The sequence below is a fragment of the Nycticebus coucang genome, chromosome 7 (genome assembly GCF_027406575.1).
Source record: "Nycticebus coucang isolate mNycCou1 chromosome 7, mNycCou1.pri, whole genome shotgun sequence".
Lineage (NCBI taxonomy): Eukaryota > Metazoa > Chordata > Mammalia > Primates > Lorisidae > Nycticebus > Nycticebus coucang.
The window spans coordinates 119,589,715-119,612,973 of NC_069786.1; the positions used below are offsets into that span (position 1 = coordinate 119,589,715).

Consider the following 23,259-nt stretch of genomic DNA (forward strand, 5'->3'; position numbering starts at 1 on the left):
GGGGGCCCAGCCCATTGTGGAGGCGCCCGCGGGCCCGCTCCGCCGAGCCGGGGGAGGAACAGAGGCGCCCATTGAGCAGCCGCAGCGCGGGCCGTGCCCACAGCCCCGGATGCCTCGGCCGGGACTTGGCTCCCCCGGCTGCGCCTGCTCCCATCTCAGCGCGGGCCAAGGGCAAGCGGGGGGCGGGGAAGCCAAGGGCTTGTGTGTTCGTGGGCCGCCCAACTCTCTCCTTTCACACGGACTAGGAGGCTGGAAGGATGGACCGAGCAGAGATGTATAGGGCTTAAAGAGCGCCTGCCAAGGCGCTCCAGGTCCGCAAGCTGCGCTGCTCTGGGACTGGGCGAGAGAAAGGGAAAGTTGGAAAGGTAAAGCGGACCCTTTGGTAGAAAAGGCCAAACCCTGGAGAGAAAAAGAAGGGTGGTTCTGATCTCTTTCAGGGTGTCCCTTTCCCCGTGTCCTGGTGTCTGACAAGCTGACTCCAGGCCAAAGGTGTCCCCTGGAAAGTCGGTCTCAGCAGCACTCCACCAAGCGCGCTAACTGGAGCCTCCAGCAAGAGCATGCCACACCGGTCAAGGCACCCAGAGTCCTACCTTTCTCAGCTTTCTCTCCCCGCTTGCCAGGGCACTGCACTAGCAGTCCTTCAACAACATTCATTCTCTTTCACAAGCAGGGCAGCCTAGAACTTTTGATGCCCAAACAACAGAGGAGAACTTTTGAGGCTTCTGTACTTCAAACTAACTATATCTCACTCTGTCCTTCCTCTGGGCCCCCTTTGCCCTCCAGGGCTCATCCAGAACAGAGCTAGAGGCACTGAAGGGATTGACACTGCATCTTCTTTGACAACCCCAAATTAATTTAGGCTTCAGCCTCCAAGGGGTGTGTGTGTGTGTGTGTGTGTGTGTGTGTGTGTGTTTCCAACAGCACAGCCCCCACTGGGGAGAAAACTGATTTTAAAACTATTGCAATTGCCACTGAATGGCAACCAGCCCTGCTAGATGGCCCAAAAGACTAGAAACATTTTGTAGGTGAAATGGCCACTTTTTCCACGCTGGAAAGTCCATAAAACTTCCTGGCGCAGCAGCTATTGGGGCTCATTGAATAATTCATCCCTCATTGCAAGCCCATAATGTCTATTCTCGGCCTTTTGTGGTGCTGTTTTCTCTTCTTTTCTCCTTGAATTATAAAAAGGTTGCCTTCCTTTGTTCACATCAAGCTGCTCCGAGCTGGAGCTTTGTCTGGGCCGAGCTAAAGTGTGAGTTTCAATGGACTCTCCAGGCTTTGTCTCCCAAGTTCATCTCCAAGTGTAGATTGTGTAGAGAAGGCCTTCTTTGTAAAAGCTGGAAAAGTTGTACAAATGTTTGACCAGCTCATTTGGGATGTTTTGTCTCCTGGGCCCTGGTCGGCTGTACTGCGAGGGAGCAGCCGTCTGCTGCGCCAGTGCCTCCAGCAACAAGTAGCAAAGCCCCCAAGCCTCTCCCACCACTCTGAGTTCTTCTCCCCGCTGCCCATAGGGGTATGTTTGGTTTAGGATTGACTGACTCCTTGCCTTCCTCCCCAGCACTTCTGTGCTGCAGCTAGGCCTAGAATAAAAGCTCAATCGCCTTCCCAGAGACCAAGGCAGAAGCTTATCCCTCCCTAAAGGGGTTTAGACTGAGTCCAAGTGGGGCTCCTGCTAAAAAGGGAAGAAAGCAATAGCATATTCTGTCTTGGTGTCCAGCCTGCTATATGGTTTGTGGTGTCTTTTCTTGATTTGATGTACACACCAGAACATCTACATTTCTGTTTATCTTTGAAATCAGGTGTTTGGATTTATAACATCCAAATCTAAGTGTTCCTTCAAGGTTGTGAAGCAGCTGCTTCATAGATAGCCTGCAACTGCACCATGACTGGGCAATGAAGGTGAAAGAAGCCCTGCCCCCGTGTCCCCCTGATGAGGGTAGAGACTGCTGGTCACAGCTGGTAATAGCTATGGGCCCACCTGGAGAGTCGGCTGTCCCTCTAGAACAACTCCAAAACTCAGCTCTGCCAAACAAAATCCAAATGCCAGGAGTGGAAACTCTAGGTATGGGTGTGACCCCTGACCACACCTAATCATTTTTAAATTTGAAGAGGTGCAACATTTTCAAGGCCAAAGCCACCCAGGAAAAAGTCCCTCTTTTCCAGAGAAATGATCTTTTCCTGCTTCAATCAATGCCCTGACTTTCTTTGCCTTCCTTCTCTCTGGGTGTACCTTTAAAGTTAGAGACTTGCAGCCAGGACGGGAAAAGCAAGCTGCACTTCTGGCTCCCCTGAGGGGGGGATGTTTCTCTTGGTTGGGACAGGCCACAACCACCAAGGAGTGGATGGTCACACCCTTAGGGGACAGAGGATGCTAGCATTGGGACTCCATCATCGATCCCAGATCCCTCAGATTTTACAGAGCCTGGGCTCACTTCAATTCCCAGACACACACAGGCTAAAACTTATCACATTTGAAAACCAATTTAAAACAAGTCAGAAACAGCCGACATGGAAGACTTTGGGATCCAATGCCCAAAAGCCCTGTCTCTCTCCTTTTGGGCGGGAAGGCTGGACACCAGGGCTTTTCCTGAGGGCGTAAAAGCTACTTCAATCTCTAAAGACTCAAGTACCCTCTCTCCCCAGCCCCTTAATGGCTGGAGATTCCCAGTCCCTACACTAAAGGAAAAAGGGTACCCTCTCCCCTCAGTGCAATTGACGCTTCTAGACTGAGTAGCTGGAAATGGTACAAAAGAAAGATTTAGGACACAGAAAATTAAACACAATAGGCAATATTTTCTTTTTAATTGTGTCTTTCTGGTCTTTCACTTGAATGCCTTTACCCGGGTTCAGAGGCTATGAGCCAGGAAGGACCTCGGCCCGGCCTGGGTCCGGACCTCATCCGGGAGACACGATACCCTCAAAGGCCCCGAACGCGCTGCCCAATGCGCCGCCACTTACCTCGCTCGCTCAGGATGCCGTCGATGCTGTGTTTGGCTTTCTTCTCGTTTTCCTCTGCCTCCTTCCTCTCCAGGTCTGCCTCCTCCTCTTCACCTTTCCCAAATTTACTCCTCAAGATACGGCTGATGGAACTCACTGCGGGCAGGAGCAGGGAGGGAGAGAGGAAGGAAGCGCAGAGGACTGAGAAACGGGGACTGTGCGCGAAGCGGCCCCCAGTCCCCAGTCTGCTCAGCAAAGCTCCGTTCAGTCTCCTCCCGCATCTCAGGGCACCCCCACCTCACTCCGGTCCTTCCACCATCCTCTCGGCCTCCCACTCAACCCGCACCCCCGACCGCCCCCCTCCCCCCCTCACACCCTATTATCTCTAAGACCAAGAGATGGAGCCTGAGAAACCGGCGCCTACAAGTCAGGGCCGAGAAATGCCATCATCTCGGTCCCTTCTGGGCAAGGAGCGTTTTCCTTCTTAATTCCATAGACCGTGCTCAAGGTCTACAATCTATGAAAATTGTCCCGCCAGGCCACCCTGTGCCCTCCTTCCTCCCCACCTGAAGGCAAGGGCCCAGCCTTTTCCTTAAGGAAGGAAGAACAGAGACCTGTCCCTTGAAATTCAACTTTTTTTTTTTTTTAGACTATAAAGGGTTTAAATTTCGACTGAAGAATCGTTTCCCATTGTAAAAATCAAAAGAAAAGGCACTCTCTCCCATTTATTTTTTCCAGATTCCAGTCTGGTAAACAAACCCATGCTCTGAAATATATCGTTCTCGCAGAGGGAAAAAGGGAGTTTCCTTTTAATTAAAAACAAACTCTCCCGTGCGCCCTCGCACTGGCCCCGCTCTCGCCCCTCTTCTCCCTCCACTGTACCCCCTCCCCCGGGTGCCGGGGGCGCCGGATGGTCCTGGAACTCTCGGGAAAAATCTCGGCCTTGCCCGAGCCTCCCCTCCTCTGCGCAGAATCCAAAGTCTGGCTGACTTGGTGCGGCCCCCATCTCTCTTCAGCTGGGGTTACCAAAACATTTGTTTCTCTTTAAAAGGGAACATCAATATTAATAAACGCTTGGCCTCTGCCTCACGTTTCCTGTCCTGCCTCCCCGAAACAAACCCTCTTTGGGGAGACCTCAGCGGCGGTCCGCCTCCAGGACAAGCGGCTCACCCCTCCCTCCAGAAAAGGCCGAGAAAGTCTGGTAAATATTTCAGGACCTTGGGAAAGGCCGCCTCCCAATAGGGGATCGATAATTGGGGTGATTATGGCTTGGACGACCCGCCAGGGTAAAAACTATTGGCGTCTGTGCCTCCGGGGAAACGTTAATAGGCCCAGTACCTGAGGGCACGGTGTTTCGATCACAGACCGCGTCTTTGAGTAATTTGTCTCGGATTTCCCAGCTGAACATGCCCGGGTTCTCCCTTTTGTATTCCTCAATTTTCTTCTCCACGTCAGGTGTTGTCACCTGCTTTAAGAGAACAGGCAGGTCTGCATTGGTACGGGTACTCTGGGACTGACGCGGCCTGTCCCTAAGCTCCTCTGGCACCCTCTGGGAAGGTCCCCCCTTTTAGCAAAAGAACCCCAACTTTCTAAAGCGGTTTATTTTAGAGAGTGGCAAACAAGAAATCGTCTCACCCCAGAGCAGCTCTGGGACCTTCCACCTCCCCAATTTAGCTCAGATAACAGTAGTAAATTAGGAACAATTACTACATTTTGGTGGTGAGTAAGGTGTACTGTCTCATACCTGGAAATAGGGCAACTCCTAACACAGAATCAGCATAAAAATGAAACCAAAAAAGGAATGCTTGAAAGAAGAGCTGAAAAATCAGCTTAAACCTGCCCACATATACTTCTCCAAAGAGGCACAAGAGTTTAGGTAAGGTGAAGAGCATAATGCAAAAATGCTGTTGTTTATCTAGCTTTTAAAAAATTAGAATGGATAATAAATATGGATAATTTGGGAGACTGGTCCTTTCCCTTCCCCCACCCCACCCCCCAAAGCTTCCAAAGATTCCTAGAAAGGTTGTGAAATGGTTTGGGCAAGTGGGAAATACGGAGATAAGTAGAGGCATTTGGAAGTCTTCAGTTTGCCACAACCCTCTTGGTGTTTGCCCAGTGCTAACTAGAATATTATATTGGCTTTTCCCCACATCCAGAAGAAAAGGCAGACCCCCTCCTGCTAAGTCACAGCCACAGTGAGTCTCTTTCTTTTTTAAAAGGGAACCAAAATAACTTGAGGATAATACCAAACTGCTTTTTTTTTAATGGAGTCCCAGGCTTATTACAAAAGAAAACTAATCATCCTGGGTTTTGACTCCTTGAAAACATTTTACACTGAGGGAGAAGGAGGACAGGCATTGGGAGATGGACCATAATAAAATCTAAAAAGGGTTCCTTGTGATTGGGAAACAGTGGGGGCTGGGACTCACACGGGAAGAATTCTGCAACAGGTGGGCACATAACAACTTTCATGCTTAGATGTTTGTCCCTTAAAATAATTTGATGAGAATTCCAAGCTTCAGAGGCATTTAAAAATGTTATTTTTCCTTTGCAAGCAGGCTGGAGGTTTCCCTTAGTTTTCATCAAGGAGGATGGACACACACACACACACACACACACCTTCAGGGACTTGAAAAATAACTCCTTGGAAAGCCTCAGGTGTCAGCCCTTGCCTCCTGCCCGCTCTTTCCCGGCTTAGGGGAACACACGCCAGGGAGGGAGGTGACAGGGCCAGGCCCTTGCGCTCACCTTGGGCTTGCTGCCGCCTATGGCACCAGGACGTATGGAGCCCGTCTCCTGATATCTGCACAGGATCTTAGAGACGCAGCCGTGGGACACGCGCAGCTGGCGCGAGATGACGCAGGGCCGGATGCCATGGTGGGCCATCTCCACGATCTTGTGTCTAATGTGGTTGGGCAGCGGCCTACCGTTGATGAATACGCCGCCAAGCTGGTTGACTCGGCCCTGGCCAAGGGGGGTAGACACTGCCGGAGAGAAGGTGAAAAAGAGGCAAGGAGAAAGTCACTTGGGGAGAAGAGAGAGCAGCAGGAGAGATTAGCAGCACCTAACTTCGCACTCTTCAGGCCCATGTGTATGTTACAGTCCCAACACCGAAAATGCTCAACATGGGAATCCCAGCACCTGACCCTCTTTCAAACACATTTGTTCAAATTATTAAGCAACTCAAGGGCATATAATAACCTTATGTGAAGAGAGCAAACAGGGCAAAAACAAAAACAAAACAAACAAAAGAAACCTTGCCCTGCAGAAGAAACTATTATCCTTTTGGACCCAGGAGGGGTGGAGACCCTGAGACTGACACAGAGTCTATCTTGCCTAGAAACAACATCCTGGCATAGAAAGGTTCTCTGCTCTCATCAAACCCTGCCCAAATGGGATCAATTCCTTTCTAAGGGACTTGGGTGGGCTTACAGACCTTTATGTTTCCAGCTAAGAGTGCAGCACTCACGAGTCAAAGAGGGTCTTGCTAGAAAGTGGCAGGAGCAGTGAGTGTCACCTGTTACACCTGGGAACAGAGACAACAGCAGCCGGTCTGCTGTGGGTGCCCTAACCCCCATTCGTGCTGTGGGTGTTACCTCCTATTCTGGACCTGGGACCAAAGGAACCTCTGGATCAACACCTGCCCCTCCGCATCACCTCCCAAACCTTTTGGAAGGGCTCAGGTTTGCAAGACTTCCAGACTCCCTAGAATTCCCAGGATCTTCAGGTTGCCTGAGTGGTTCCCAAACAAGTTTATAGAAACTAGGAGATGCTCTTTGAGATAAAGGGAATTCTATTTAATTTATTTTATACTGAAAATTTCAATCACAATGGCACTCTGCTTTAGCCACCACAACTTTGCAGGGCAAGCAACTTGGAGCAGCTGTGACAATTCTTCCCCAACTAACATTTCCTAAGCCTGACATTCTGAGTCAACTTTGGCTGGACAAAACGCAGAGAAGTTGCTTCTGGTGTGCAGAAGCTGGTTCCCCCGATTTCCCACCACAGCATTTTCAAATAAACAGAAGAAAGTGGACCAGCCTGGTGCAGGCCTGGCGGCCTAGCTACCCCATAATTACAGAGAGCACCGTGCTTCGTTTGCAGAATAAAAATCGAGTGGGGCTTCGCCTCCCACTGTTGCTTCTTGGGCTGGGGGTTGGTGCCTGGGAAATGGGCTTGCTGGATGCATCAAAAGAGTCGGTGGAGCCTGGGGTTGGAGTAGGGCAGACGGTGCCAGACCCCAACATCCAGGCGGCGCTGAGGCCCTCCCTTACCTTCCAGAGGGAACCCGCTTCGCGGGTAGTTCTGCCCCGGGCCCGGCCGCATCATCCTGGGCACAGCGCCGGCCAACGTGGTCATCCTGGGGGCAGCTTCGCTCGGAAATTATATCCAGGTGAAGGCGAAACGGAAAGGCAGCGCAACTCGGGTGACCCTTGGGAACTCTCCGGAGCGTGGAGAGCCCCTCCCCAAAAAAGGCTGCAGAGAGAGGGAGGGACTCGAGGAGGGGGGCTGCTGGCTCTTAGTAGAGAGGCTGGAGATAGAACCCAGAAAAGGGGCGGGCAGGGAGGCCCCAGAGTCCAGAATCCAGAGCCCAGGGCGGAAAAGTTTGGTGCGAGTCTGGGTAGATGGCCCCGCGGCTGGGGGCGCTGGAAAGGAGGTTCAGAGCTCCACGATGAGCCGAGGGGTGGCTGAGGCGGGAGCGCGGCCTGCCTGAGTCTCCTCCGTCGTGACACCGAGTGCAGGGATCCGGGCTTGGGAGCATTTATTATGTTCTTTCACCCAAAGCTTGGTCAGAAGCCCTGAGCTGCGATTGGCCGACGGGGAGACCGTCCCGGGTGGCGGAGACACGCGCTGATTGGGCGACAGCGGCCACTTTCTCTTCCCATCCCTGATGGTGCTGAGGCCTCTTCTGCCCAGAGAGGGACCCTGGCTGCGCCCCTTCCCGGGGAGAGAAAGGTGGACCCGTGGAAACTGAGACAGTCGCAGGGAGATGGCAGTTGCTGAGGGTGGAGAGGGGCTGTTTTTCTCTGCCTGGCACTTCCTATATGTAGCTCTGATCTCTCTTCCCTGGCCTTGCTCTTTCTCTCTCTCCATGTGTGTTTTTTGCTGTCTCTGACTATTCTCATTCTGTCTCTCCACGTGTCTTTGTATCTGCATGTCTCGTTTTTTCTACCTGTCTCTCTCTTGGCTTACTGGCCCTGGAGGGGGCGCAATTCCAATAAGAAGGCATCTGGGCTCCAGAGTGTTTGGCTTCCCCTCCTCTGGTCAGTGCCCCTTGGTCTAGGCTTGTTACAGCCCCCCCATCTCCGTGGGGTTCCTCTCGGGAGGAGGCCAGGGTGTGCTTTTGTCTTCTGGTTCAGCAGGCAGGAAGCGGAGGCTAGGCCCCAAGACTCGCTAGTTGAAGGGGGGTGTTGGGGAGAGAAAACCATCTCTTCATCTTACTTAGAAACCCTCTGGGAAGCCAGGGCTCTAAATCTCTACATATAGATTTCGACAGAGATGCGTCTGTACGTTAAAGTTTTGCCTGGCTGCAGCGTTTGTTCTCAGGAATTTATTATGGCATTCAGACTAAACTGCTGGAAAAATAAAAGGAGCAAAGTCTTGGCTAGGAGCTGAAGTGTCCCCAGCAGGATATGACGCCAGGAGTGTTGTAAAGACTGTCTGTCCTTAGAGAAGGTACCATTGTGCATAGCCTTTTATGTATAACTTGGTAAGTGCCAGCGAACTCGCCTCCTTTACACCCTGAGTGCCAGCCCCGCGCGCCGCACTGCGCTTTATTCGCTGGAGTCTATTCAGCGACTGTCACTCCGGGGCCGGGAGGTATTCAGGGCCTTAATCAATCAAAAGGATGAGAATCGGGCAGGTTTTTCCCTTTGAAATAAAAGAAACAATGACTTCTGGGCTTCAAGTTCCCCCTTTTCCTTTTACAATTTTTGAATTTTTTTCTACGCCTGGAGTTCTCCAACCCCCTCCTCCCCTTCCCCCACCTTCTTTTGACAGTTTTGACCTGGACTCAGGCCTCCTACTTCTCCACCCACTAATTAAGGCAAACTCAGAAAGCAAGATGGGGTGGGGGGATATAGCTATTTAACAGTCCATGAGTTGCCCCTTTAAAAACCCACTCAGGAGTGGGGAAAACAGACAAGCTTCAGTCCCCCTGTTGTCAAAAGGTTAGGGTGACCCTCCCAACAGCCCAGACAGGTCTCTGGAGGCTCTGGAAAATGTCTGGACCCATGGGGGACGGGGCAGCATGTACATTGACAGTACAAAGCAGAGAAGTGCTTGAAATAAAGTTGTGCTTGACTTAGTTTTAGGTAAAATGATTCAATTTGTCAAGGGGAAATTTTTCTCAATTTCTTTTTCATGACGGGGACCAGGAACGTCTGTGTCCTTATTTCCTAAGCCAATTTTCGGGGAAACATTTTAAGAACTAAACCTTTTCAGGATTTTTTGCTTCCAAAAGGTTGAGCGCATCCCACGGAGCACTTTCTAGGGTCAGCAGTAATTGTTGGGGGGAAAGAGGTACCTAACGTGTATTTTAAGAAGGCAAATGTAGGTTTCACTCTCAGCTCAAAGGAACCCCAGGACCTTGTGGGCAATTAAAGAAAGTCTAGGGCTGAGTCTCATTTGCTTTTGAGCCGAGGACTCGGTCTCCAAGCTCTCCTGGCATTGACCCGTCTCTCTCCCGCCGCGTGTTCCCTCTCCCGAGAGCAGGCAGATTAGTGCGGGATGCGCCTGCTGAAGACTTCGTCCTCCCGGGTTCTGAAAGCTAGACCGCCAGGAGACTCTTGAACCACAGGTACTGCCGGTTGAACAGGGTCGCAAGTGCCCATGAGGGCTGGCCTAGTAGGCGCATCCATAAACTAGCCGCCACTTGCTATAAAAATGTACAGATAACGTCTGTGTGGGGAGTTGGAGACCAGAAGACTACCCGGGGTTGGAGACGATTGATTTTCTTTCTTCCCTGGCCTCTCCCCTGCCGAGCTCTGAGTTCTTTGTGCAGGCAGGAAATTAGGTAGGCCCTTCACCAAGACGCGGCCAGAGGTCCCCAGAGACGTGGAGGGGGCTGAATGGGCACCCCCAGGTTCCAGACAGCTGGACCACTTCCAAAGACTTAGGGAATCTAAATTTCTCCTGGTGTGTGTTACCAAGTCCGACCTAGGAGCTCCAGGGAGGCGATATTTGCTGAGGATCCCCAGCCGATGGTGCCCACAAGCCGTCAGAACTACTCAGGCTCAGAGCCAGCCGGGATCTCGGTAGATCCGCGCGCAACAGGTCGTAGGAATGCGGGCGATTCCTGGCTTCCCAGACTGGTTTCTTAAGAACACGCCCCAGATCGATACTCCGGCCGCTCTTCCTCCATCTCCAAGGCTTGGGTCTCTCCCTTCTTTCTGAAGTCCCAGCGGAAGCTGCAGCCACCCCGCCCCCAATTGTGGAAGCTGGAGGAGAGTTTCCACCCAGGCCACTTCCCCTGTCCGGATTTGGCGAGGGTACAGACTTTAATTGAGAAAGGTGTAACTCAGCAGTGCGCCTTGAAAGGCGAGGGCCCTTGCCCTGTAGAGCTGCCCAGGTTTGGGAGGCAGCAGCATTTTCCAAAGCTGACACACTACCCAGAAATCATCCGGGGAGTCTCTTCAACATTTTTGTACACAAGCGAGGCATCCTTCCATTATATTTGTGTACGTGCAGAATCAATCTGGATTCTTAAGGACAGCAGTAAGATGAGCTGATTAAAATTCTTTTTTGAAAAAGAAAGAAAATAACTTGCTGTTGCCTCCTGGCCTCCTCTGCCCCCACTTTCTTCCTGCAGGTGGAATTAACACCAGTCTGGCTGTGCCACCTGGGTAGAGCACGCAAGTTCACTTGAAGGCTTTCCGAACGCGCAGATGTATTTCCCAAGCTCAGTCGCGACTTGGAGGCTTCTGAGCCCAGAAACTCCCTTCAGCACGCAGGCTCAGCATTTGGGGACCCCACCTCCCCAAGAGTTTCACGGACCCTGGGCTTCTCAGGGCCTCTCTGAAGGATGACTTCATTTCCAGCCAGTCATAGATCTTAAAAGGAAATTATGATCTCTGCAAAATAGTGCCCCTGACCTGGTGCGGGGAGAGGATTGGCGCCTGCCACCCAGGCCTTTTTTTTACCCTTTTTGGAGGGGCTCGCTCCGGCCGGCTGGCGTGGACAAGCGGGCAAGCTCCTGGCCACCCGCCCGGCCCCGCGTGACTCTCAGAAGTAGTCAGAGGTCCGCCAAAACGCCGAGCAATCCTCAACCCCACAGAAAGAGTGCCCCATGCTCTCGAGTAGGAAATTAAAACGCCAGGTTCCTGATCTTGAGCTTCCGGGCCGGAAGCGATGATACGAGATTGGTGAATGCGCGGGTTCAACCCGTGGTCCATCGCAGCCGCCGCCACAGCGACAGTCATTAGGCCCCCCACAGTTATTTGTCAAAAGCATTGGCGCCACTATTCTCTCCATCGGAAAATCAGTCAGGACGGGTTCGGATTTAGGGACTGGAAGAGGATCTGGGCGCCGCCTTGAAATCCGGTGTAGGCCGGCCCAAGAGGTTTTGCCCCTGCTGGCCGAGAGAGCAGCCTGAAACGAATAAGCGGGTTCTCAAAAACGAACATGTGGTTTGTGGGGAGAAAGTAAGGAAGAAAGAAAGGAGGAAAGGAAAAAGAAGAGCAAAGAAGAGAAAGGAACACCAGAGATGTAAAGGAGGGGAAGAAGATTCACACACACACACACACACACACACACACACACGCACACACACGCACACATATTTTTGAAGGGCAATGAAGGAGGGAGATAATAAATCTCAAGGCAATTTGCCCCTAAAGACATTCATTTGGATTTGTGAAAATTATTTTTGTGCAGACAAGGAAGATAAGCCTGGTTTCTTTAGGGGGAAAACATCCTGTAAAAAATTAACGTATGTTTGGTCTAATTTTCCAAGCAGTGTTCTACCCAATTTGGTAAAAGTTTACAGGGGTTGGGGGAGGTGATGTTCAAAAAAGAAATTCAGTGACTACTCTGCTGGTGTGTACACAGTGTGTGTTAGGTTGGGGTGGAAAGGGTAAGGATTGAGGGGCCTTACTTGGGCGGGACCGGTTGGGGGCAGCCTGGGCCTTGGGGGAAAGAGCAAGGCTGATTTGTGCCGAATTCAGGTGAGGTGGGAGTGTATGTGAGTGAAGTAGCTGTCTAGCACAGCTGCAGGAAGGGATAAGCAGGCTGTAGCCAGTTGGATTTCCTTAATGCCCGGAGCAAAAGGTAGGCAAGTGAGCACTGCAGGAACTCCTGCCTCAGGGTGCCTGGACACAGTACCCCAGGCTGTGGGTCCTGCTCTCACAGTGCTGGGGAAGATGAACAGGGGAGCTCACAGGCCTTGCTCTTGAATTAGGACAAGCCTCTTTCCAACTACCCCTACCCACGCCTGAACCAGAGCAGCTAGCAGCTGCAGCTACTCAGCCTGGGTCCCTCCAACCCCCACAGGAATTTCTTCTCAAGACGGATTTCAGGTGGAGGATGGAGGATGCAAAGAGCAAAAAAAAAAAAAAAAAGAAAGAAAACTGGGAGGTGAATTTTCAAACCCAGCATCTCCTCACTGAGCCTGAGCCCACTCCACAGTAGGGTCACTGCAGGAGCCCACAGCGAAGGCTGCAAGTTTAACACCCACGTTCCTCAGGTTTTAAAAGTGCACCTGGAGCCAGAGATGTGCAGCCAGCTAAGCGGAGTAGGCATGGAGGTGACTGGAGTTGGCAGGGTTTTCAGGGGCCAAGCCTGGCACGATCTGGCCTGAGCCCTGGACAGCACGGGCCCAGGATTGGAGGGAGATGAATCAGGAAGGGAGCTGTGTGAGTCTGCCTCCTGGAGACTCCGGCCCCACAGGGCGCCCCCTGAGAGCCACTGGGCACAGACCTGAGGAGGGACCCACCAACCTTGGGACAGATCCTCTCTGAACCCTCCCCCTTTCCAAGGAGGGAGGAAGGAGGTGGAGAAAAAGAAAGGGAGGGAAGGAGGAAGGAAGATAAAGAGAAAGGGAGAGAGAAGGAAATAAATAAATGGGAAAAGGGAGGGAGCGAGGAAGAAAGGAGAGAAACCTTTATTAGCACAACCAAACCAGAAGGACGCCTCAGCATTCTGAATCTCTAGACATAATTTGCATTAAGTTCTTTCCCAGATTTAACATTTTCTTCATCTGTTCTTTTTTCTGCACGAAAACACCCATTTCCATTTCCTTTTTAAAATAAAATTTATCTTCTTTGAGATACACCTTTCAGCCGATGCAGGCTACGGTGCCAGGGGCAGGAAAATAATTTTGATTGAAAAGTATGGCCATAGGAGAGCTGTGAGGAGAAACTCTGAAAACAAAATGAAAACTGACCATCTCAGAAGCCAAAACAGATCGAAAGGAGGCAGGGAGATGCTTGGATTAGCCGAGGGAGCACCAGCAGAAGAGCAGAACCCTTGCTAAACTGAAGGCCGTGCAGAGCCGTCTTTCAGGCAGACGCCGCGGGTCCCCTTGGTGGCCCTGCGTGCAAGTCAATTCTCTTGGACTTGTTTCTTAGCCTCTAGAACACCTCCAGAGGGAAATTCCAGCCCCTGACACCCAAATGGGCCAAGAGTTAAGAAAAGTACCCCCAGGAGGAATGAGCTTCAGAGAGCCTTTCTTCTAATCTTCTTCTTCTAAACGAAATCTAATACTATCTGGTCTCAAAAATATATATCACCAACACAGAGTCCGAAAGATGAACATTTGGATATGTAGGAAACGTAATCCGCATGGCTAATTGATTCTCGGGGTATCTACAGTTTAAAGGATAAAGATCGATATCTATCTACATGATGGATATTGTATTAATAGGGGCATAAATAAAGGCCGAGGAGTCCTTACCCAAACCTTTGAAGCCCCTGCTCCGCTCTTCGTGCCTCTCTCTACAGAGCCACTCTGTCGACCCACCTCCCTGCCCCCAGCCCTGCTGCGCGGGAAGCACTTGCTTCCCACACCCCGCACGCCCATGAGGGCGGAGGAGTCTACGGTAAAGCCAAAGTGTGTTTTAATGTGGCTGCATTCCAGGAAGACTGGTGGCACTTTTTCCCCTGGGCCATAGCAGGTGGACAATAGGAGACAGAAAAAGTAGCATTTTAGCAAAGTGCAGATAATTAGAAACACAGACACGTAAGACCCACGCAGTGGGCATAACCAGCCACGCGCGTTCCCACTCACATTGACAATCGGGGGGCGGGTTCCTAGTGTTTCTTAAGCGCCCCTGGCTTTAGGGACACTGAAATCTTTCCTTCTCGAGGCCCCCTCCCAGAGAGACCCTATAGAAACTCGCGCTGAGGCTAGGGATCCATAATCTCAGCAATACTTCCCACAGTGTTAGCAGAGCTGAGGGAGGCCACGAGAAGGGCAATGGAATTGGGGGCAGGGGCTGAGCCTCGGAGAGCGGAGCTCGGCGCACCGCAGAGCTAGGAGAACAGGATCCGGACGCTTGATCCGGAGTAATGACGTCTCAGCCTGACGGTTGCCAATTAGTCTGGGGTCCCAGCGGCCACCTTGGCGGCAGAACCTACAGCAGCCAAGAGAATTTTAGAAATGCAAATAAAATACACTACGCGCCCCTCTTCTCCATTAATTAAGAAGGGTGTTTTATTAATTACGCAGCCCTCGGTGAGCGGTTCCCATCAATCACGCCCAAAGCGAAAGTACAGGGGGCGCCTCGTCCCCTCCCAGAGTGCTGGGACGCGGGTCCCAGCGTTTCCATCTGGCCTTCCACCTTCCTGGGCTCTCCTTGCGTTGGTGGCTTCCCGGGGAGACCTCTCCTCTAAACCAAAGCTTGCTGTGCGCCAGCCCGATGGTTCCCAGAGCCCGAACAGGCTGGAAAATACCCCCTACTCATACGTCCCTAATATGAGCACAGGCTAGTACACGAATCGTACACGGACTGGGGCGGACTCGAAGCTCCGCCTATCTCCTCCACCCCCACCCCCACCCCGGCCCTATAGAGCAGTGTGACAACCCTCCCCCACCAAATCCTATTCTGCGAGGTCAAAATCTCGGCTAAACAGCGATCTCGGGAAGATCTCCTTACTCCTGGGGCTACGTGGCAAGGGGAGGCTGAAAACCCAGTCCGCTTACCCCCGGACGGCCTGGAAAAACCGCCTGGGAGTGGGACCAGAAGACCTTAGAAGCCACCCAGGCGACCCACTCCTCAGTGCGCCCAGGGCACTAGGACGAGCGCACCACGCAGGCGCGAGTGTTGGGGGACAGGGAGAACCTTCCAGTTGTTGGCATAGAGTTCCCGCAATGCAGCCTCCGGGTCGCAAGTGGCCAAGTTGGCTGGAGATGGGGGCGGGCAAAGGCGGGTTCTTTCCCCCAATCCCTGCTGCGCTGCACTCCTGTCTTCTGAAGGCTCGGACCTTGGCCTGTCACAGGAGAACTACCTGCAGCGGGGTGTCCGGTGCCACCACCCTCTTAACCAGGTGGAAGTTGGCCGCCGGGTCTGACCTTCCTACTCCCATCCTACCTGTCCCACGAGGCACTGGCAGGTCCTATCTCTGAACCTTTAGCCTGCACCTCCAGATTCTTCCACCTGAACCCCTTAAAGAGATTCTGCCGAATAAAGAAAAGGGCAGTTCAGGGCTCAGACCCGATGGTATCCGAGGCCGTCTTAGATAAAGAGAGAGCTGGGCCGACGCTCTCCTCGGACTCCGAGTTCTCTGAGAACAAGGACGGGACCCTGGAGGACCTTGAGACTCCTCATAGTTGCCTGTCCCGGCTTTCAAACCAAATAATAGCTGGATCAAACTTGGCTTCAGAGGTCGCGCCCTCAGTCAACCTTTGACTGAAAGGACTGGCTCGTCTGTCCTTGGGCGTTCTTGGCCAGAGGACCTTTCTGAATCTCCCGCGGAGGCAAAAAGTCGCGCAGCACAGTCTGAGCCTCTCTCTCTCTGTCTCTCTTGCGGGCGCGCGCGCGGCTTTTTTTGGTGACAGCTTGACAGAGCCTCAAGCTGTCGCCCTGGGTAGAGTGCCGTTACATCATAGCTCTCAGCAACCTCCAACTCGGGCTCAAGTGATCCTCTTGCCTCAGTTTTTCTATTTTGCTAACTTTTGCTCAGGCTGGTCTTTTTTTTTTTTTTTTTTTGGTTTGGCCGGGGCTGGGTTTGAACCCGCCACCTCTGTCATATGGGGCCGGCGCCCTACTTCTTTGAGCCACAGGCACCACCCCTGCTCAGGCTGGTCTTGAGCTCAAACAATCCACCCGCCTGGGCCTCCTAGGGTGCTAGGATTACAGGCGTGAACCACCGTGCCCAGCCTTGAGCCTCTTATCTGAGCGGGCTGCCCTGAACTGCCAAGCCCTGTCACCTTGATTTGGGAACCTGAGAACCTGCCAGAAAGCCCACTCCACTGAGTTGCTTGGACGGCACTGGCAGAGCCATGGGCATGTATTGCCGTGGCTCTGGAGTCCCAGACTCCTGGAGCCTGGAGCACAGCCCTCTTCCCTACAGTTTCCTTCAGGCTCCTGGTGACCCGCTTTGTCTCCTACCATCATTTATTTTCCCTCTGAAAGTTTTCATTAAGGTTTTAGGCTCCTTTTCTCATTGGTCAACTCCTGGACCTGAGGCACCTGAAACTTTGTGGATCACCTGGGCATTTTGTTCTATGCTCTCTTCCCTTACTGAGTTTGAGCTTGCCAATCACGTGGCCATTCATTCATTCCATACATACTTATTGAGCTTCTACCAGTGCTGCTCCAAGTGCTGGTGCTTCACTAATAAATGCAACACACCAAAGTCCTTGCCCTGGTAGAGCTGTGCGTGTGTGTAATTACAACCTTGCAGGATATAGTAAGACAGAGACTCAACTCAGAGGAATCAGAAGTTTGAAAGACTGGGTGGAGGTGAGAGGGTGGGTATGGATACCTGGGGTGGGCAGACTCTGGAGAGGCAGCTTCTTGCAGAGAAAGGCAGGTAGGAAGAGGGGTGGCACCTGTGGCTCAAAGGAGTAGGGTGCCGGTCCCATATGCCGGAGGTGGCAGGTTCAAACCCAGCCCCAGCCAAAAACTGCAAAAAAAAAAAAAAGAAAGGCAGGTAGGAAGAGGCTTTGGTAAGTGAAGAAACCATATATCTCCACTACTCTGTAGTAAATGTCACAACACTTTGTAAGTACTGAGCAGCAGCAGTCTGAAGTCCAGGTAAACTCAAGCAGGGCCTGGGCAGCCAAACCTGTAAGTATGTTTCCAGGGGAAAGAGGTAACTCTTGCACCCTCCTCAATATTCTCCACTATCCTCTTTGGTACAAGGTTTCCAATGGGCTATGGGAGAGGTGACATGTGGGGTGGGGGGGAGGGGTGAACCACAAGGAACACAGAATAGATTGAACCTTCTTCAAGCTCTGTCCCTCTCTCTGCCTCCAAGAGAAAAATAGATGTCACAGTTGACATGCCAGAGGTTTGGGACTCCTAAATCTCCTTTCTTCCAGAGATCATGGCTCAAAAATCCAAGACTGGCTTGTGCCTTTTTATTTATCCTCCATTAGCTGAAAAGTATATATTTATTTGATAGACAATTAAGACTTACCTACTTAGTGTACAGATCCCCTACTCTACTGGACTTGTCAGTCCCATTCTCCAAACAGGAGACTCCCTTCAAGGCAGGGGAAATGTTGGAGAGCTAGATGTGTCCTGTTCCACATTGTAAGAGCAAGTGTGTGTGTGGGGGGCAGTTCTGGGCAGCTGCCACCACATTAGGGGATGACGGAAGACTTCTCTCTCCAGAGAACCTAGAGGACCCCAAAACAATGAAGAATAAGTAAGTCATCATCCTCTCCCTGGTGGTTTTGTGGGATAAATGTAAAAGAAACTAGCAAGGTCATTCCAGAATAAATATTTCCAAAGGCTTCACACATTATTAATACGAAGTCTTTGAGCACATCTTTGAAAGCCTTGGAAGTTTAAGAGCAAGAAATGAAATTGATAAAGGGCATGTGGTCGTGCAATATGAGCTTGAAAAGAGAACACACATTGCTCAGAACTCTGTGCAGAGATGCTGCTCAGTCAGTGGGAGCAATTCTTAGTTATCATAAAAACTACTGATAAAGCAAAACTTCATAATACCTGGAGCTGCTTAGCAAGGGAGTAAAATGAAAATATGTGTACATGTCATGGAGGTGAGAAGGCCCATGTTGAAAGAAAATCTCCCTGGCATCTCCAGATCTAACTTTTCCATGTCCAAAGTTGTCCAAAGACATTCTCAGAAACACTAGGCAGCTTGTCATGTAGGGACATGAGCATCGCCCTTATGTAATAGAAATGACCTCTGGTCCCTCACAACAAGGTCATATGGGGTGAGAGGGGGCTCTCACTCCACTCTTCTGGTTGATGGAGAAGCTCCAGCTTCAGAAGAGTAAACAGCATAGTTTTACCAGGAGAGGATTATCCATGAGGGTAGGAACCAGAAGGACTGAGAAGAGAGCAGCAGTCACCCTAGCAGAGAGAAATCAAAGATTTCCAAGCTCAAAAAGCAGGAAAATATCCTCAGAATGGATAGTTTTAGAGACAGAAAAAAAAAAAAAGTCCTGGAAAGAGAAAGAATTGCTCTAAACTGAAAAGGAGGGGAGGAGATAGAGGCATCAAATACCAGCATCTATTTCTAAGATATTTTTGATAAAATGACTCCTGACTGATGTTCCTACGACTATTTCCAATTTGAAGGGAACATTCACACTGGGAGAAGTGATCTAAATCCTCATTTTACTCTTCCAGAAAGAAGAGGGCAGCAGGTTATAGGGGGTTGAAATGATGAATAGACATTAGAAAGGGAAAAAAACAACAATTATTTTTTTGCTATGTGCTAGACATATACATCCATCCTTACTTAGTAGTGACTTAAGAATAACTCCATGTGAGGCTGGGTGAGGTGCTCACGCCTGTAATCCTAGCAGTCTGGGAAGCCGAGGCAGGTAGATTGCATGATCTCACAGGTCCAAGACCAGCCTGGCAAGAGAGAGACCTGTCTCTAAAAAATAGCTGGGCTTTGTGGTGGGCTCCTGTAATCCCAGCTCCTTGGAAGGCTGAGGCAAAAGGATCACTTGAACCCAAGAGTTTGAAGTTGCTGTGAGCTATGTTGTGATGGCACTCTACATAGGGTGACCAAGTAGAACTGTCTCAAAAAAAAAAAATCTATCTGGTTTGTTCTCAAGATTTTAAAATTAATTGGTTTTAAAAATAAATAGAGGACCAGGTGCAGTGGCTCACACCTGTTTTCCTTGCACTCTGGGAGGCCAAGGCGGGTGGATTGCCTGAGGTTACCAGTTGGGAGACCAGCCTGAGCAAGAGCAAGATCCTCCCCTCACCCCCCCCCCCAAATAGCTGGGCATTGTGGCAGGCACCTATAATCCCAGCTACTCCAGTTGCTGAGGCAAGAGAGTCACTTGAGTCCAAGAGGTGGAGGTTGCTGTGAGCTCTGACACCACCGCACTCTACTGAGGGCAACAAAGTAAGACTCTGTCTCAAAAAAAAAAAAAAGAAAGAAAGAAAAAAATAGAGATTGGACATTATCAACTCAAACATTACAGGAGTGCAGAATAATAGAGAAAGGGTGTATGTGAATAAAATAAACACTTGAAACAAACCCTTTTAAAGTAGAAGACATAGAAGTGGGGGCGGAGGAACACTCAGGAAAGGGAATTCTACTACCCCCTGCCCACCACTACAAGCTGCTAAACTATCTCACCTTCCATTTGTTCCAGTCCCCATGAAACTTATCCCAGTAATCCCACCACATTCTCCACGAGCTTCTCAGAGGATGTTCAGTGTTTTGAGATGGACAGCATGAAAACTCAGTGGATTGCTGTTCTTTGGTCCAGATGGTTGGTGTTCCCGCCCACATAAGCTGAAAAAAGGCTATTTTGGGAGAACTGGGGAAATTGTATGTGGTGACAATTGTACTTAATGATAGCGGTGAATTGTAATAGTTGCAGTAATATTCATTGAGTGCTTAGTAATGTAAGGGCATTGTTCACAGTGTGCTCAAAACAACTAGGTTTTATCTGGTTACAAACGAGTAAAAGGAGCTACAGAAAGGTTCATTAACTTGCCTGAGGTCAGACAGTTAGGAAGCTGCTGTGTGCTAGGGTTTTAATGAAGACAAGGTTACATGGCCTCTCCTGGTCTGTTAAAAACCCTAGTTTTCTACGTCTTTGATCAGCCTCATAAGGAATGAGATAGGGAAGCTATCTAAATACTTGTCATGGTTTGCCTTGTTCTGACAGTACATAAATTTCAACATTTCTGGGGCACCTACCTAAGTTATCTTGACTGAAAAGAATTTGAACATTTACTCTACCTCATTTCTCTTTTAAAATACATCTAATGATATAATCCCACTTTAAAATCTTAACTTACATTAAACAACCCCTTTTTTTTCCTCCTGGGGAGAATTTAGTAGCCTATATTTCCATGTAGAAAAGAACTCGAGACTTTAGCCTCATCCATCATCTCTAAATCCGGTGGGACACATGGTTGGCTCAGGATGAGTATTTGTAGAAAGAAGTCAAATCACCTTGCCTCCCAGCTGTAGCCAATCAGCTGTGTATTTGGAAGGTGGCATCTTGGGGGGATTAGGAGGCCCTGCTCTGCACCAGTCCCCTCATCCAGTGTCACCGTCTTCCTGATCCACTGCTATGTCCTACTTGGTAGACTGCAGGGATGTGGAGGGAGGGGAAGGGTGAAGACTGTGGGTGTGGAGACCGGAAGGAGCTGGTCTTGGGACCCTGGGAGTGAGGATGCAGGATGCAGTTCCTCTGGGGCACTGTGAGTGATTTACTAAAGGATGCTTAAAGACTCACAAGGTGGCTAAGGCGCCAGCCACATACACCTGAGCTGGCGGGTTCGAATCCCGCCCGGGCCTGCCAAACAACAATAATAGCTGCAATGAAAAAAATGGCTAGGCGTTATGTCGGGCGCCTGTAGTCCCAGCTACTTGGGAGGCTGAGGCAGGAGAATCGCTTGAGCCCACAGGTTGAAGGTTGCTGTGAACTCTGATGTTACAGCACTCTATCCCCAGGGCGACAGCTCGGGGCTGTGTCTCAAAAAACAAAAAAGACTCACAAGGTGTCTCCCCCTCTTCCCGTCAGTTACATGCCGACCTGTTGAGCACTCTGCGCGTTTGGAAGGGGAGGATGATGACGAACACTGTGTGGGGACCCAGTCTTCCGGAGCTGTTGGTGGCCTGCAGGGGGTCCCCCAAAACAGGGTAACCACGGTCTGGACTAGCGCGACTCCCCGCGTCGGGGGCCGTCGCAGCCCCCTCACTTTGAGTCTCCTTTTCGCTCAACCTGTCCATTGAGGCATCACTCCTATTTTAAAGAATATATGTAAACCTAGAGCTTAGGGGACGGGCTGTGGGAGAGGTTTGCGGACATCTAGGGACTGAAATACAACATCCCATACGACATCCCGTAAAAAAAAACAAAACCCTGCGGCACCACATTCGAAGAGCTAAGTCCGAAAACAAATCAACAAACAAAACGATCTGAGCTGAGATGTCCAGTGACTGGACCGACAGATACCGTGACAGCTGGTTTCCCCAACTCACGACATGTCAGAGCGCTTGTGCTCCGACTTCTCCCCCAGCCCTCTCCTACCCTTGCGAATCTCGAGTCCTCCGGACTCGGAATTGGTGTGAACGGCTTGCAAAGGGACAGCCTGAGGCGTGGCTGGCCCAGCCCAGTGGCGTTCGGAGCCTGTCACCTGCGCGGCCTTGGATCCTGTCCCGCCCGGGGGACCGCGCCTGCTCCAGGATGCGGGATTCCCGCCGCCCACCTAAGAGCCGCCCGCAGGGTCCCAGTGGCGGCCGCTAAGAACCAGCCAGTGCAGCCGCGGTCGACCCATGGGTTCTCCCCCACCCTCCCCTGGGAGGCACCATGGGCGTCCGCACCCAAACGGAGAGAACTCGAGATAATCGCCTGCCTCCCACCCATCGCGGAAGCTCGGTCTCAGCAGAAATCCACTTACCTGCATCCAAGAGCGTGGCATTAATTTGTACGCTGAAGGGCTACTCAGAAGGTTCGTTTTAATAGCTCTCCTACTGACTGTTTTTAAATATGACTCTGTTTGTTAGATTTGCTCTCAAGCCCGCACCTGTTGGTGAACTACAGACGAGCTGAGATTCCCTTGGGCTGTCACTGGCGATGACACTCACAGCTGTTACTGGTGGTGTTTTGTTAATTTAACCTCGAGACGTTCCTGATTATCCACATAATCCGTCCTCAAATTCTTTCATTGCCACTGAATTTTGATGACTCACGGGTCTTGGAAAGTACTCACCTATTTTGTGGGAAACTGGGAAAGCCTTGTAAAGGGGGGAAGTAGCTGTCACCTCCCCCCAACTTAGGAAAGAGCACAGCTTGCCAAATGGGGGATATAAATATTTACTTAACTTTCCAGGGAAGGAAAGGGAACAATGAGAGAGAGAGAGAGAGAAACTGAAAAACAATTAAATCATCTTCCTTCTCCTTTGATGATCCAAATTATGCCCACTTCTGAAATCCTGAAACCCAGGAATTGCTCTCAAGATCTCTCAATCGGTTTCTAAGTAAAGGCACCCGGCTTTTGTTCATTAAAGTGAGATTAGGGCGACAGCTCAGATCTAGCTGCGTAGTAGACTCACCTGGGGCGCTTTTAAAGTGTATGCCTCGCCTTCTCCCCTGCTCCAGACCAACCTCATACACTTCTCCCGTGACAGGACTGGTGTTTCTGTATTTTTAAAAAAAGTTTTCCAGGGGCAGTGCCTGTGGCTCAAAGGAGTAGGGCGCTGGCTCCATATGCCAGAGGTGGCGGGTTCGAACCCTGCCTTGGCCAAAAACTGCAAAAAAAAAAAAAAAAAAAAAAGTTCTCCAGATAATTCCAACATTCAACCAGGGTCGAGAACCCCTGATCAGGCTCACATCAGGAAATAAATTTGTTATGTGTGAATTTAATAAGAAATGGACCTAGGGAAAAATCACTGGCCTTGCAAAACTTGGCCCTCCAATTTTTCCCCAAGCACTAACTGCCTAATTCTCACTATCCGTCACATACAACTTACTCTCTACTGAAGTTTGGGTACAGAATATTTTCAAATGCACACACAGTAGTTACAAATGTGTTTTTTATACATGATGAAGAATCCTCATTTTGTGCTAGGAGAGAGCTGAGCACGCCAAATATTATCATATATCTAGGAATTATAGCTGTTTTAATAGAAGCATTCTCTTCTTGCCATGATGAAACACTTTCTCTTCTGTTTATTTTGTGGTGTGTTTTGTAACACGAGAAGGTA

General features: G+C 50.5%; 1 protein-coding gene across 1 annotated transcript in view; it reads right to left on the minus strand.

Moving 5' to 3' along the window:
• The window catches only part of PAX3 (paired box 3), a 100,447-nt gene extending 92,770 nt beyond the window's left edge, over window positions 1-7,677 (minus strand). Inside the window, exons 1-4 of the mRNA XM_053597275.1 lie at window positions 7,212-7,677; window positions 5,686-5,921; window positions 4,276-4,405; window positions 2,959-3,093 (exon numbers count right to left, since the gene is read on the minus strand). Coding sequence (XP_053453250.1) covers window positions 2,959-3,093; window positions 4,276-4,405; window positions 5,686-5,921; window positions 7,212-7,296 — 586 coding nt within the window. The 5' untranslated portion in view covers window positions 7,297-7,677. The remainder of the gene's footprint in view (window positions 1-2,958; window positions 3,094-4,275; window positions 4,406-5,685; window positions 5,922-7,211) is intronic.
• Between the last annotated feature and the right edge of the window lie 15,582 nt (window positions 7,678-23,259).